This window comes from Heterocephalus glaber, unplaced genomic scaffold (genome assembly GCF_053883595.1).
Source record: "Heterocephalus glaber isolate CG9 unplaced genomic scaffold, H.glaber_assembly_v1.0 deba00001733, whole genome shotgun sequence".
Taxonomy (NCBI): domain Eukaryota; kingdom Metazoa; phylum Chordata; class Mammalia; order Rodentia; family Bathyergidae; genus Heterocephalus; species Heterocephalus glaber.
This window is the reverse complement of record NW_028258444.1, coordinates 9,014,291-9,031,562: the sequence shown is the minus strand read 5'-3', so window position 1 is coordinate 9,031,562 and position 17,272 is coordinate 9,014,291. Positions and strand designations below refer to the sequence as shown.

The window sequence follows — 17,272 nt, the reverse complement described above, 5'->3', positions numbered from 1 at the left end:
GATAACGATTAGTAGCTTATTTTAGGGCTCTACTCAGGAAATAAAATGATTGTGTGGTTGTTTTTTTTTTTGGTCTACATCAGTTGTTCTAGTTTTATTTTTGTTTCAAGTACTCAAGTATTTATTTCATTTCAGTACAAAATACAGAATTTATATATTCTTTTAATCTTCAAGGAAAAGAGACTCTGGTTCACACCTTCCGATAGTCAACTGTTCTGTACACAGATTATTACAGCAGTTCATATGAGATAGAAGATAGACATGTGAGAAATAAAACACTCTCACAGTTTTAAAAATCATAAACATGCTTTAAAATGTTTATTCGTCTACTTAAATACAATGTTCATTTACATATTTTTTGCATAACTCTTTGGTTTTAAAAGTTCCATATACATAAAAAATAATGACAGAGAATCCAGGAATAAAGACCCCCATTATGTATGGATGTTTTGTTAGTAATTACATAATAAATTAAAGAATGGGTCCCTTTGAAAAGTGGAAAATCTGTGAAGGTTAAGAATTTGATTACCTTTAATAGAAGGAAATTTAAAGTCTTTATATAATAAAATGCCAGTAATTTCTGAGAATATTATATAGCCTTGTTATTCTACCACAGGGAATTGTTTGAAATGATGTATTTTGGTGAGTGTCAATGAATTTGCCAATTTTCAAAGACAGAAATGATACTCAAATTATTACATCTGTATTTGGCAGCAGCTCTCCTCCTGTGGAAAGACATTTAAACAATTTAGATCTAATTTAGATCAGGTTAGCAGCTGGTTTTGCTCATCATAGCTAATGTTTCATTTTCTTCAGTGAACTGAAGAGTGAGTTATGTATTTCTTCCCATAATCTTGGACGTGATAGTTGTGATAGCCATTTGAATAAGAAACACCAGCAGATGGGTTTAGCACAGCTCTGGGTGTGTCCGGATGACTGACTTACAGAAGCAGGAAGCCCCATTGTAGGTGTGATACCAATCAATAAGCTTGTAGCCTAGATGAAGTAAAAAGGGAAAGAAGAAGGAAGTCTTGCTTCCACTTATTCCAAAGAGCTCCTGTCTTTGCCACTGCCTTTGAACATCTGTCTCCAGGCCTCCCACACAGACTCTTCAGCTTTCCAGTGCAGACGCTTGGGCTTCCTAATACAAATTCCTGCAGCACTTTGCAGTGAGCTTCGGGCCTTTGACTTGTGACTGCATCCTCTTGTTTCTCCAGCACACAGTCAGCCCCTTTGCACGCTTCCACATCTCACTCTATAGGCAGCCACTGAACACCTACCTTCTAAATCCTTTACATATACATATATATATACATATTCTATATTAAATCTGTTCCTCTACCCTAACTGGTAGTAGGAGTTGGGGAATACTATGATTCTAAAAATAGAATTCTGTCTAAATGATGCAGAATATAATGTGCAGAGTAACAAATTTAGGAAAAATATAAATAGAAGAATTAGAGCAAAGCAAATTTGGAAACAAGCAGCCAGTGGTCCAGTTTATCACTGAAAATCAAAACAAAACCATAAAAATATCACTTCAGGGATTTGACACTGTACTCACACTTGATATATAAATTTTAGGGTATCCACATTCAAAGACAGAATTTAAAAATAGTAAAAGAGAGAGTGATTATATAGTCTCTGAAATGAGGAGTATGACTGTCATGTTTTCTCATCAGCAGTTTTAATGCCTTTCCTGTAGATGAAGTCGCATGAAATACACTGTTTACATTAGCAAAAACAGAGAATTTATGTCCTAACTACAGGCTTTATTACCAAAAGTTCATTTGAGAATTTATAAGCATATGTGATTAAAAGCAATCTAAGAAAGAATATATTACATGAGGAACTGCCCAAATATATGTTTTGCTTTTGTTTTTTAGACAGGGTCTCACTATACAGTTCAGCCAGGCTGGTCTTAAACTCACTAAGTAGCCCAGATGGCCTCAAACTCACAGTGATCTTCCTGCCTCAGCCTGCTGAGTGCTGGGATTACAGATGTGCACTACCCAGCTCCAAATCTTTTTATTTTACCCTGCAGAATTGCCAGAAAATAAGCACGCAGTCCTGTAATTAAGCATAGAATTTAAACTAAAGTTTATCTTCGTATGGACAGTAAAGCAAAAGTGATTACTTTGTTACTTTAGTGTGAGTACTGCAATTAATTACTTCATAGATTTATTTTAATTAACTCACCAAATTAATTAGGGTATATAGATAATATAATACTGTATTTTAAATAATTCCTTATAAGACATTTTCACTGGTAGCTATTTTACATATATTTAACTTAAAAATAAACATATAAACATTCCTTCATATATACAAGAGCTACTTCAAAGAGTAGAAGTTTCCTTCTCAATATAAACATTTTAAAAGAATTATTTACAAGGAACAATTTTCTCATCCAAACACAAAAATTTCTGATATCCCACTTATTCAACAGATGTTCTTCTCATTTTTTCAGCTAATTCTTGTCGCATTTCAATGTGTTTTTCTAAATTTTGCACTTCATGTGGAAGATTGATGTCCCAAACTGACAAACAAGATTGTATCTCTAGAAGAAGAAAAAAAAACTGATTATGTTTCAATGATCCACTATGAAGCTTTTTTATTTTATTTCAATTTTGTTAATTTATATGCAGTTTATTTACACAGATATTTACATATATATTTATAGCTATAAATAATGGACTAAATTATTACATTTACAAAAAACTATATTTGGAAAATGTTAGTAATATAGAAACTATTAAATTTCAAGAAGAGTGTAAATATTTTATTATGTATTACTTCATTTTTTGAAAGAAACAGAGCTTTTTCAAACACTTCAACTTCAGATCCATGGTCATAGGTAAATTATAAGGAGAAATATTCATATTTAGTTTAAATTTCAGCTAGTTCTTACTTTATAGCAACTGTTAACTCTATGTCAACTTAAAATATACCATTTCTAAGTCCAGGATACAATTTTAAGAATTTATGACTAAAGTTTTTACACTATAAAGAAATTACCAACTAAAATGCTAAAAGTATTATATATAACACTTACTATAAATTTATAAGGCAATATATTATTACCATTAATGTCACTGCACTCTTTGGAATACAGTATCCTATTAAATAGTACCTTTTTGGTGTTGTAAGCCTTCAGTACTTTTCTGGTCATACCCCAAAACCAGCATGACATTTTTAAGGCTTCCTTTACCAAAACAAAATAAAATTTTGTTAAAATAGTCTTTTTTTGGGAAAAAAGTACAGTTGTGCATATTTGAAGACACACATACTCTGGAATTACAATTATATTTTTAAGAGACATTTTAATTGTATTAAATAAACTCTACAAGACTATCAGTTTTTTTTAAGAAAAATGTATCTATTTGTTCCAGCCAAATATGTGACTCTTAGAAAACAACTCAACTTTTCTGTAAAATAGATTTAGTATTTGTATATTACCTCCCCCAATTATACTATTAAATGAAACAATGTGTATGCAAGTGCTTGGACACTCTAAGGCACAAAAGCATTTGGATGGACAGTTGCAAAAATGGACACACTGATACAACACTATATTTTCCACTTCACTTATTTACTAATTTATCTGACAAATACTAATCCAGAGAGTTTCACCCACTAGGCCCAAAGCTGGTACTGGAATAAAGGAAAAATATGCGGACCCAACCCACATAGAGTTTATGTTCTAGTGAAGATATTGACATTAATGAAAAATCATGACTATGATCAAGGATATGACAGGAGAGCCAGAAAAGGAAAGTTTGATTCAATCAGTGTTGGCTTCTCTGAGGTTTTGATACATGAGCTTTCATTAAAAAATGCGCATAGCTAACTAACCAAAAAGGTAAACTAAGTTAACTAAGCAAAGAAACAATGCCTGCACATCTCTTAAGCAGGATAAAGCACAGCAATTAATAGAGAGAATGCTCATCTAGAGAGAAAGGTCTGAGAGTAACAAGGTACTGGATGGGGACTAGAGAGCTAGGATAAGGCCTCTGGAGCTTATGTCTACATGTTTACATGGTGTTTAAATTTATTTTTATTTTAAAATTGTGAAATATCACTATAATTTTTGTTTTAAACAACCATGTGGGCACACACAAGTTAAATTAGAGAATTAGCAAAGTTGGTAGATGATTACTATTGAAACCTATTATGCTACCTGTATGGACACACAGCCTAACTCACCAAGAGCGTCTAATTCTAACTCCTGTGCAACTCTGACATCCATAAATGATAAATGAGTGGGGGTGCTGGAGACACACCTGTCCCTATTTAATATGTCCTTGCAAAATAAATCTGTTTTCTTCACCATGGTCAAACATTTCGCAACTCATTTGCCAAAGTTACATAAACTCTACTTTTGCAGAACTACAGTGTTATTTTTGTGTTCAACTTTGTATATACATATGCATGTACTATTTTTTCTAAATCAAATTATTAATCAAAGACAGACATTGAAATATACTTATGTAGAAAATATATTTTATGCTATCATGATTTCTTTACATTCAAATAGAAATGCAGGAGCAAGAATAGACATAATACTTGAGCAAAACTTATGATTTGTCAATATTTGTAGATTGTTGAGTTCAGCATGTATTGCTACAAGCATAAAAATTTGTTATAGAATGAAAACTCAAACAGGATTCTTTAACAAGGGTGGGAAACTTAAACTATTACCAAAATAAATATTTGCTTTAATTTCCTCAATGAAAAAGTGAAATAGACTCAACACTATATATCTACCATTTTTGCCTTACATATAATAAAGAACAAAAGAAAGCAAGACTCAATCTGAAATGCTCAGCTGGAGTCATCTGCTTCACTCACAAGACGGAGAACATCTATTTCCCTTCATTTTTCTAATTGAGGCAATTGAAAATTTATTGAGAATTTATCCTAGTCCTATGCTTTATTATGTGAAATTCCAAGACACACTGTATGACATTTCAAATGAAGAGAAAATTTATTTTTTTAAAAAGTCATATTTTATATTCTTAATGGAAAGAAACTTGCCTAACTGTGCTGTCATCATGACTCTAACGGAATCACAAAAGTTGTAAATTATACGTATGATTCGACGAGTGGAAAGATCCAGGAGTAAAATGTGGCCTCCTCCAGTTCCTATCCAGAGAGCAGTGTTCTTCTGAAGGCACAGAGTTTTCACTCTCCCAGAATAGGACATTTTGTGTTTTGATTCCCTGTTGACTTTTACTGTTATTTCCCTAAAACCATAAAAAATATGCATTAATAATTTTTATCAATAATTCAGAGATAAAAAAGATTTGTCTATAAATACATACATATATAAATGTGTCATAATATTACACATGCACAAATGTGTTAACATTTCAACTATGGATACATGACAATATTGTCATTCGCTGATGTCCCAAGGGAATTGGTTCCTCCACAGCAGTTACCAAAATCATAAGTGCTCAGTTCCTTATAAAAATTGATGTAGTATTTGCATGTGAGTTATGCACATCCTCGTATAAACTTTAAATTATCTCTAGATTACTTATAATACCTAATATAATGTAGATGCTCTGCAAGTAGTAGTTACACTGTATTGTTTAGAGAATAATGATAAGAAAATGTCTGTATGCATTTGGTACAGATGCAAATGGGCCTAAAATTTTGATCCTATGTCAGGTGAAAATGTCAATGCAGAACCCAAGAACCCACAGAGGACTGACTGTCTGTATTACATATTATTAAACTGTACCACACTACCTTTGCTAAATACAGAATGTCTAAAAGGCTGTTTCTCTATGTAAAGCATAAGTCATCAAAGACAACACAATGGTAATCCCTCAATTCTAAGAAATTCTGAAATAAATAAGATGGATACAAGTTTATAAATAACTAAGCTATTTAATCCAGTAAAAACTGAATAATTTTGTTCAATATAAAAGTTAGTTTTAAAAGGTTCCTCTTCCTCACAGTCTCAAAGTTACAAGGCAAAATAAAAACATAGTCATTTACATGTAAAATATAGCAATACAAACCACTGAATTTTCCCTATGAGCCACTGAATAGTCTAATGCATACAAAAAATGATCTGTCTAGATTTAAAAGAATCCTAGGAATTTTGGAACTTTAGTAACTAAGAGACCCTCAACCAAGCAGAACTGTCAGCCCATCTGAACGTAAGTGTTCTCAGCCTCCAGAGGAGAACAGCAAAGATGATGCCAAGAAAGTGAATTCTGAAGCCTCATTTTATGGATATAATGTGTAATCTAAAATATTCTCCACAGTACACCAAATTTATATGGTAGAATAAAAATAAAATAAGAAGAGTATGTGGCTGGGAAACAGGATTGGCCATGATCCTGCTGATCAGCACTAGCACATAAAGGACGTGTCTTGTGTACAGAGAGACTGGTCCCTCGTCTGCTGCTGTCACACCCACTCTGAGCTCTACTTCTGGGTCTGGGCCCTCCCTCCGCAGCACACACTAGTGTGTCCATACGTATCTTTCTTATTTTTTGACGTTTTGCTTGACAAGTATCCTTGGGCTCATAGTTTAATTATAAGTAATAATATTAGGTACTATGACACTACTACATTGAGAGCCAGCAATGAATCCATCTGGTTGCTTCTAATAATGACTATTTTTTGCACTATCGAATATTCTTTGTACTACCATGAAGAAACCAATTATATTTTTCCTATTCTTTTATATTCCCCAAATGAAATATGCTGGATACTAACAAAGGGTGTTGACAAGCATTGATGATTTTGTTTCTGCATTATTATTCTTTTGAAATTTCTATTTAGAGACAGAAAGGAAGAAAAATCATGGTTTCTCCTTCTGTGAAATCTGAAATGTAAGGACAACTGTTACAGGTGAAAAACAACCAGTGAATTTACTTTAGTAAGTGCACACAGTCTATTAGTTCGCAGAGTTTTTCAGTTTTCTTGTCCCACACTTCCACAACAGGGCTATTTTTCTTAGCGATATAGAGAGCTGTGTCTACCACCACTGCTATGATGTTGGAATCACTGAATGCTGCATAAGAAAACCTAGGAGGGAAAAAAAAGAATATCAAAAAAGACCTGCAATACAGCTTTACATTAGTTCTTAGGTATGTGAAAAGTTAACACTATTTAGAAAAATACAGACCCTAGACTATTACACATTTCTTATTCTCCTTTCAACATTGTGAATAAGATCTATAATTTACTTTGCTACTTTACTTACTTTGGGTTACTTTCTATTGGTTTCCCTTAACTAAAAAATTCTTTGTAGAATTTTGCACTGTATTTAACTTCTAAAAGAAATATCCTAATAGTTGTAACTTTTTGATGTTGCAATAAAACCCTTGTCATGAATGCTGGGAAAACTAAGGATTAGCAATTTATATGTACACTTATAAAACTCAAAATGTTGAAATAAATTTTAGTGGCAAGTGTTAGAGCAAGAGATATCCTTGCATCAACATAAACCAATCAAGTTATTAGGAAAAATAATATACATCACCAAAATGTAAATAGAAAGTAAATTGTTTGCCATTTCCACCCTTTGAAAAAAAAAGACGAGCATTTTAAAATATTTCTCTTCCAACCTAAGCCATGTGGCATTGCACATATTTCACAGATTGGTGACCATGGGCCCCATCTGTATGACAAGCTCAAAGTGTGAGAATTACAGACTGCGAATATAATTTCTTAATAACAAACTCTGTGCCTTTTCAATATGCCCACAGTTAGCAAAGAGCCAACACCAGTAAGTACCTCTGATGTGCTGTGCAGTTTAAGTGGGTGGACACAAGGATGGATGGATGAAAAGTGAACTAACAAGATGAATGAACAACTAGAAAAAAGTAAAAATAGATAAAATTGCAAATGAATCAGACAGATGATGTGAAAACTCCATAGGGATCTAATAATCACAACTATATCCTAGGATACGAAGATGTTTTTTCTCCAATATTTTTTTCTATTCTGCTAAGGGAGATGAAAATATGATGTGCTGCCTGAGAACTACTGCATTGCATAGTTTTTTCTGTTTGCTATATTTACTAGAAGATAGTTCCAATTAGCAAAAAGTTGCACATAGAGTTATAGAATTTATAAAATATCTTCATGTGTTATCTTCTTTGATCCTTAATAATAAATTTAGAGAATATGGTAAACCTCAATGTTTATAATAGAAAGAAAGGTTTACAAATGCTAAATAATTGGCTCAAACCCGCAAGACCATATTGCAGGCTCAGGACTCAAAATAAGACTGGTGGCATCTTCTGGTTCCAAAAGCAGTCGGCTTTCACTACTCAATTTGCCTCTTAGTCACTGTGGGGATGGTGATAAACACAATCAGGATGACCAAGCAGCCTGGTTAGTGACATAGCAACTGTTTAATGGGCAAGAGACTGAGGCAACAGGGGACACATTTTAGAAGAAGGCAAATATTTCAAAGTGCTAATGTTACTGTCTCATCTCCCTTGGGAGATGAACACCTTTGAAAGCTTAGTCAGTGCTGCCTTGGTTCATGAAGTTCATTCCATGATTCTGGTTGCAAACTGAGTTAGATGAGAACCAAATCAAATTCAGTGGTTAGGTTCAATGTTGACCTTATGGAGAAATTTGATTCGGTTTTTATCCAGTTCAGTTTGCAGCCAGAATCGTGGAGAGAATTGAGTTTTTGAACCGAGGTACCATGGTATTTACAGATATCCTCTAGGAGAGTATCTTTACTCCAAATCTTATGTGGAATTTTATTGATTCATACCCATGACCCATAAAATGGCTCACATAATTGAGATAAAAGTGAAAATTACAGAATGAGAATGTGAACAACCAGGTATTTTCCACTTATAGTAAACAAATCTATGAACCAGACAAAAAATTAAAATCCTCATCCACAAGGACTCACAATATATCGCAGTATATCTTAACCCTGACTTAAGAATCACCAGTGAGCTCGTGTAGGGAGGAACCTGAAGCCTGGGCCCCTCCTAGGCTTACCTGGTCTAAGGCAAGTCCAGGCACGAGATTATTTTCAGCTACCTTGTGGTTTCTAATGAACAGCTAACACTGAGAATCAACAGGTGGAGTAATATTAAGAAACTATTTTTAGATACAATTATAAAAATATGATAGCTTGTGTAAAAAAAAAAAATAGGGGCATCGAAGCACAACTACAAGGCCCCTAACCGGCATGCGCTGGATCAGGGGACAGCACTCAGAGGAAAGGGTATCAGGAAGGAAACTGGCTGGGGCACACAGGCCATCCAGACACAGAGAAAACCAAATCCAAAGCAGCAGTTTGGTCTTGGTAACTGACGAGGTAGAAAGAAATAAAAGGTAAAGAAAATCGTAACCTTAAAACTGTACTTAAGAAAACTATGGTTCCCCTGTCTGTAAAATGGGCCCTTCATTGCTTTTCACTTATAAAATGACTTCGTGAGGGTGGAAATCTGTGAAATTTGTGAACCTATAGAAATCCCGGGTTCAATTTACAGGGAAAAGACAAGGACCAATTTTATAAGAGCAAGTCATAATACTCCCAGCCATAATTCATCTCGGTCCGTACGTGCCTATATTTCCTTCTGAGTGGACTTCTTTCTAACTAATAAATCTTCATGCCTTTCCCTGACACATCCTGAAATTTCAGTTCGGTTAAAGCACAGAGGGAAGGGAAGAGGCAAAATATTAACTTAGAGAGAGGTAAGCAAGGACTGAATCATGAAGACACGGGTAGGCTGCCTTGGGGAAGTTGGGCTTCATTTGGAGGACAGTGGGCCACCACTGGGGACTCTTACAAGAGAGCTGGAAGCATCCTGGCTCTGTGGTGCATGGCTGTAGTGCTAGTACTTTGAGAGTCAAGTGGAGAAAGGGGGAAAAGGACAAAGGAGTCCAGAACACTTCCACATTTTAATCTTGAGCACTTAGATGGATACTATAAATTATAATTGCCCCTGCCCTAAGGATTTGTGAGCCAAAGCTAGTAACAATTATAATAATAGTTAAAATTTATTGAGAGCTTACTAGGTAATGGGTATTATGTTAAGCTCCTGATACTAATTTTCTTACTTAATCCTGAAAATATTCCTTTGAGTTATACTAGTACATTACAATCTTTTTTTTTCCCATTAACTTTATTGGTACATTTTAGGTATAAAATACAGTTACATTCATCACTGGGATCTTGTACCATTACATGAGTCTCTTGGTTCTTATTTGTTCCCCCTTCCCTTGCCCTCCCTTCACCCCCTCCAACCTTCCCTATTTGCAAAGACCTTGTTTCCATTTTTTTCCTCTTCTCATATTTTTTCCTTTCCCTTTTTTCCCTTCCCCTACCCCTCTCAATTCCCCTGCTCTTTTAGACCTATTCTTCCTGTTACACAATATCAATTATACATTTTTTAAATTACAATATCAAGATCTAGGAGACATTACCACAGATGTTACAGAATTTAAAAGGATATAGAAAGCATATTTCAAAAATCTGTTTTGAAATAAATTTGACAACTTCTAAGAAGTAACTTAGAAGACAAATTAATGAAACTAACTCTGGAGGAAATACAAATTTGAATAGCACCTATTAAAGAAAGTATATTCCTAGCTTGAAAACCTACTTATATGACAACAGCAGGTTCATAAACATTTTAACTGATAAATTATATTAAACATTTAAAGCCAAAAAAAAACAGGAACACTTCTCCCCTCATTTTAGGAATTCAATATTGTGCTAATCCTAAAACTGGATAAAGATAATAGAAGAAAAAAGTATGAACACAGATAGAAATTTGTTTAACAAAACAAACTATTAGAAGTCAGATCTGGCAGGATGTAGAAGGTGGTTTTGTTATAGGGATGGCAGTGTTGGTTTAGCATTGGAAGATCCACCCCCAAAAGTAATCATTTTAACAGAGGAAAGGAGAAAGCCATATGATCCTGTCACTAGTTGGAGAAAGAGTATTGGACTAAATTCTACAGCTGTTCATGGTAAAAGCTATCAGGAGACTAGAAGTAGAACAGAAACTTCTCAACAGATTAAAGACATGTACTCCATACTTCCAGCGAGAATGCCTTATATGAATGGAGAAGATATAATGCTTTCTCACTAGGGTGGGCAACAAGGGCAGATATGCCTACTCTTCATCTGTCCATTAAACTTTGAAACATAGGCCCCACCAAAATAGTCTGGCAATAAAAGGACACAACTACGATAGGATTGGCACAGCAGAAGCAAAATCTTTATATGTAGATGAAATGATCATCTACAGAGAAAATACTAAGAAATCTCTAGGAGCCCCTAGAACTTGTACTTGAATTTAGCAGGATTAGAAAACACAAGGTATATATAAAAATTCAGGTCTTTGTATATTTGCTATAAATGAAGAACTGTATATTGAAATTTAAAAGTTATGTAGGAGTACAAAGGACCCAGAAAGGCCAAAAACAAAAACAGTGTTGGAAGATGTTTAGCACCCAATTTTAAGACTTCTTCTAAAGCTACAGTAATCAAGGCAGTGTTGGTGTAAGGAAAGACATATAGATCACTGGAATAAAACAGAGAATCTAGAAATAGAACCACACATATATGGTCCACTGAGTTTTGAAAGATTATTTAACATTAGCATTTTATAGAATATGAACTCGATTCAAGAGCCGAGGAAGAGATAGTGTCTTCAGCAAACAGCACTAGAACACCTGGTATCCGTACATAAAAAATTAACCTCAACCCTTTATTTCCATACATGAAAATAACTTGAAGGGATCTATGAACCTAAATAAGAAAGCCTAAAAGTATAAAACTTTAAGAAGAAATTATAAGGGAAAATGTTTATGAATTCAGGGTAGGCAAGAACTACCTAGGATACAAAAAACATGATGTATAAAAGAAAAAAATTGATAAATGAGATTCCATCCAAATTTAGAACTTTAAATGATATCATTAAAATGAAAAGTAGTCCTTAAACAGACCATATTTATAATGCATATAACTTATGACCAGAATATATAAAGAATTCTTAGAGCTCATTAATAGACAACCCATTTAAAAAGTAGACATAAGAAGATGATAAATAGCCAGTATAGCACAAGGAATGGTGTGTAATTCTAGAATCAGAAAAAAAAATCAGTACAATAATAAGATTGAATTATACACTCATTAGGGAGATGAAGTTAAAAGTTTTAAAAGCCTTGTCATGACTTTTTCTTTTTGTTCGATTCTCTCCCTTTGAGTTTAATTTGTCACGCCCAATGGATTCATTCTGCTGGGTTTCCTGGGGTTGTGATCCTCATTGTCTTTTCCTAGGGTATTGTCTAAAATTTTTTGGAGTGCCGGTTTGGTATTCATGAAGTTCCTGAGGTGGTCTTTATCATGAAAGTATTTTATTTCTCCATCAATTTTGAAAGATAGTTTTGCAGGGTACATCAATCTGGGTTGGAGGCTGTTTTCCTTTAGGGCTTGAAATACATCACTCCAAGCTCTTCTTGCCTTGAGGGTTTGCATTGAGAAGTCTGCTGTGATTCTGATGGGCTTTCCTTTGTATATGGTTTGTTTCTTTTCTCTCACTGCTTGTAGAATTTTATTCTTCTGTTGGATTTCTGGAATCCTATTATATGCCTATGTGTAGATTTTTTTTTTTTTATTAAGGCTAGCTGGAGTCCTTTATGCCTCACTTATCTGTATGTCAAGTTCTTTACCCCTCCTTGGGAAGTTTTCTGCCATCACTTCTGTGAAGAGTTTTTTTATGTCATCTGCACTCTCTCCTCTTGCTTCATTGACTCCAATCAGTCTTATGTTATTCTTCTTTGCATTGTCTAGCAGCTGCTGGATTGATTTCTCATGTTCCCTTACAATTTTAAAGCAATTTTTCTTTTCCTCCTCACTAATTGCAATCTTATCTTCTATATGTGAAGTTCTATCCTCACATTGGTTCATTCTGCTGCGCAGACTTTTGATTGGAGTTTTTAATCTCTTGGAAATCTGTTTGTATCTGTTTTATGGATTCCATTTGTTGCCTATGTTGGGATTCCATCATGTTCCTCAGATCCTCTATTTTTTTATCTGTGTCCTCTCTAGATTTATTAATCATTTCTTGCGCCATGAGCAAAATCTTTTCTGTTATCTGAGTAATTATTTCTGATTTCATTTTTCCCAGATCCTCTTTTGTTGCCAGTTCAGAGAGTCCAGGTGGTTGAGTATCAGATTGTTTCATCTCGTTTCCCTTTGGGGTTGCTGTAGGTGATCTGGAAGTCTGTTTTTGAGGTTTGTTTATGTGTCTTCTCATTTCCCCGGCAGGGGGTGCTTCTGGCGCCCCACGCAGCTCACCTTCTTTGCCCTAGGAGCTTGGGATGGCAGCGGGGAGCTTCCTTCCGTTTGCTGGGACCGGCTCAGCTTCACTGCCCTAGGAGCCTGGGATGGAGGCAGGGAGCTTCCTTCCGGGTTCTGGGCAGTACATTACAATCTTGAAGTAAGAGAGGACTGAGATTTGAAAGGTTCTTACCCAAGTTCACAAAGTCAAAGCCAACATTTGAACTATAATGCATGGTCTTGTCCACCATTCTATATATATATAATAATGGTTTAGTAAAATATTGAGTTGATTGCCTTCAAATTCCAAGTGTGTAATTTGAAACAGAGATCGTGAAATGGTTGAAAATTTAGATTGATAAATACCACTAGGATTATAATGTTTATGTATTTTACCCTGAAAGCGGTTAGGCTAGGTGATTTTTTAAAAATATTCCTTTGCATTCTGGAATTTTCTACATTTTCTATAATAAATGTTTAATTTTCTAATAGAAAAAAGTATGCATTTTAAATGATCTTCATTATGAAATAAAAGTATTATTGATGTAGCTAGAAGGAATAAATACAAATAAATGACAAATTAATTGTATAGAAGGAAATCACTTACAGCTGATTTGTCCTTGTCTCAATTAATTTCTGAATCGTGAAGTCGTTAGAAAATGAGAAAATCTTTGTGCCGCATCCTCCCCACGTGATGTTCCTTTCACTTGCATTCATGGATTCACTCAAACACATCAGTGGGGTGCTGACATCCCCTATATTTAGTGTCTTCAGAGGCGCAGCTCCCTTACACTTTGTCATTAAGAGAAAACATTCAATAAATCCAGTGTCTGTGGAGTGATGCACTATACAATTTTTTCTTTATAAAACTGCTTTCCATTGCAAATGAGTAGAGATAATAAAATAAAAATTCAGACCCACTTTTCAAAGTTCCTATAAAACAGGATTCGATTAAACTGGTATTCAAAACATTATCTTTGTAACCAGTTTCTTCACTTCATGCAAAAATTGCATGAGAAATAATTTAGGGACTACACTTCCATGTCTTTCCTTACACAATATCAAGAAATATGAATGCATGGGTAGGAAATTTAACGAAAAAATGGAACCACAAGCCAGTAGATGAAGTAATAAATGCTTTAATAACTAAATGAGAATTTAAAGAACAAAAAGTTAAATGATTAGTGTAGGGGACAGGGGAAGGGGACGTTACCAGAACCTCTGCAGTTAGTCCTGATTTATCCCTAGAATTATGTAGCATTGCTCCCAACAGATTAATGCTAAACAAATAGTTAATAGCAAGCCAGACTTACTTTTCCTGTCCTTCTTGTGTGTGCATGTGTGTGTGTTTGTGTGTGTGTGTGTGTATGTGTGTGCATGTGTTGCTGGAGCCTGAATCCAGGACCTTGTATACACTAAGCATGACTCTACTGAGCTACACCCCTAGCTACAAGCTTAAGTATCCTTATTTTTTTCCACAATATATTTATAAAGAATTATTACTGCACTGATACAAATTGAATTCTTTTCATTCCCAACATTACAAATCAGATCTCACTTATCATGTTATCCTTAGTGCATTCATATAAAATATATAATCAGCAAGTATTTTCAGAGGGTCTACTTTCTGCAAGACTAGATGGGCATGGTGATGGACGCCTGTAATCCCAGTACTTGGGAGGCTGAGGCAGGAGGATCGCCATGAGTTCAAGGCCAGCATAGGCTACATAGTGAGTTCAAGACCAGGCTGGACCACACAACAAGACCCTGTCTCAAAAAAACTAAAAAATATTTTAAAATAAAATAAAACAAATTTGATATAGAATGCAGTCAACATTTACCTTAACAGTTTTATCTTCAAAAATTGCTAAGTTGCCATCAGCAGTTCCCACCAAAAGAAAATTATTTTGCTTGCTAAAAGAAAAATGTCAAAATTGTTATCAAAAAAAAGAACATTTATACTGGCTAAGACAACCTTAAATTTCTCCCCAGCTTGACTAAACTTTAGAAAAGTTCCTTCCGACTGTAGACTCCTGACCTCCCTTTCCTTAGAGTATTTACTTTAGAAAACTTGTGGTTAGAAATTCTTTCTCTGACCCTTTGAGATGTAAATCTTTTCCCAGCATCTTGCTAGTTTTATAACACACCAAAACCTTTCCCAAAGACCTGTGAGCCACCTCTTTGCAGCATATTCATCAGGAGAGCTGTGCCCCTAAACTTTCTCTATCTCTGTAACAAGGGACACTTAGCCAGGACAGGTGGCCTCATCACATTAGCACCCACCACTACCTACAATACTCCCCAATACTTTTCCACAACTGTAGCTTATCTCTGTGCTTAAAATTTTTTGTTTCAGAGGAGTCCAATTTTTCCCCTATTGGCATAATCTTGAATAGTCTTCCTTGCCTGTTTAACTCCATCCAGTGACATTTTTCTTTAACAATATCCATATAACTTCAACTCCAAAGTTAATAATGGAATTTATATCTCAGGTACCAAAATGTTAGGCTTCACATTTTTCTGGTACTTTTCTTCTACTACTCACCTCAACCAGAGAAGAATATAGGGTATGACCTAAATGGTTCCTAGAAATTATCCTGCCCCAAATATTACAGCAACCAACTTATGACTCGCATCTAAATTCTACCACTTACACTTCACTGGCATAAGATCCCTATAAATAGTAAAGATTAAATCATTTTACCTATTAACAATTTATTAATTTACTACATTCTTCTCCAATTTGGTAGTTAGTTAACTGATATGTGTAAGCCTGGAACCTAATAGGCTGATGATATCTAAATGTACTCAAAGAAAGAATGGATGAAACTTCAACTGTGAAGTGGCCCTACGAACCCACAGTGACAAGAGGAGAAGCAGGGATAGTGTCATGGCTGAGCTAAGAGCCTAAAGAAATGGTTGACTTATTGTATGACTGCCTCAGTTTAAATCTGTATAGAGAAAAATAAAAGTAGAAATGTGGCATCTCCCAACTTCCATTAATGGGTGCAAACCAGTGAAAGTAGGCCGAGCAATCTTTTCAGATGCAGTAACAATTTTGTACACATTTAGGTCGTCTAAAGGACATATAATTTCCCTAAACTAAATGCACAAACTTACCTTTGCTTGGAGAAAGAATTGCAATACAGACAAGTAACAGAATCTGTCATCTTTTCAAGAGTGTGTCTCTTTGTTCCATCATCAGTATTGATGACCAGGAGAGAACCCGACTGCGTCCCAGACACAACCCAGCTCTCCTTCTCCGCAGGAAGATTCACCACAGCTAAGCACAGTATTCGACTATCGGTCACCTCCTGTTAAGAGAAAAAAACACACTCGAGAGGACTTGGCTTGCACTCTTAGAACTCCACAGAATGAACTCCTTTTCACTTTTGTGGATTTACTTTTTAAAACAATGCCATCTTATTGAGTTTTCAACAACAAATGAGTAAACTGGCAAACAGCCTTTACCAATCTTGAATGTATTTGAAACTGAAATTAGAAACTGAAATTTATTTTTCAGTATCAAGTCTCATTCCATTAAAACCATGTGGAAGGTTGTTCAGCCTTAAGCATAATTTTAAGTACAATATTTGTTTCAAGGCAACAGTCAGAATGTTAGGTTATTTTTTAATTCTAGCAATTTACTGATTGATCCCTCTAGTAGGGGTTGCACCCAGACCACCCTTATGTCAGGTATCAGGTGCATCCAGACCCCAGTTGCTGCTCCTGACAGCTCAGAGATTCACTCTTTACACAGAATGCTCCTCACTGATGGTCAATGACTGGTCCATTAGTGGCCTGGAGCTTACACCTCCAGCAAATGGCAGCCAGGGACTGCCTAATGTGAGATGGAAAGACTGGCCCTGGTCTGGTGGTGGGAAAATCTGTGATTCCAGTCACTTTAAAGCTCCTTGGGGGCAGAGACTGAGGCTTGGCTTCCTCAGAAACCATATTTTTGCTGGGCTTTTTCCTTCA

At 35.0% G+C, this 17,272-nt stretch overlaps 1 protein-coding gene across 3 annotated transcripts in view; it reads right to left on the bottom strand.

Annotated features, from left to right (window-relative positions):
* Nucleotides 1-287: 287 nt before the first annotated feature.
* The window catches only part of Lrrk2 (leucine rich repeat kinase 2), a 155,855-nt gene continuing 138,870 nt past the window's right edge, over nt 288-17,272 (bottom strand). For 2 of the 3 annotated variants that reach the window (XM_087200060.1, XM_087200062.1), the window contains exons 45-51: nt 16,415-16,608; nt 15,136-15,208; nt 13,902-14,086; nt 6,898-7,050; nt 5,034-5,246; nt 3,134-3,201; nt 288-2,560 (exon numbers count right to left, since the gene is read on the bottom strand). In XM_087200060.1, coding sequence (XP_087056186.1) covers nt 2,439-2,560; nt 3,134-3,201; nt 5,034-5,246; nt 6,898-7,050; nt 13,902-14,086; nt 15,136-15,208; nt 16,415-16,608 — 1,008 coding nt within the window. In that variant the 3' untranslated portion in view covers nt 288-2,438. The remainder of the gene's footprint in view (nt 2,561-3,133; nt 3,202-5,033; nt 5,247-6,897; nt 7,051-13,901; nt 14,087-15,135; nt 15,209-16,414; nt 16,609-17,272) is intronic. The other variant, XM_087200061.1, reaches the window with a different exon arrangement.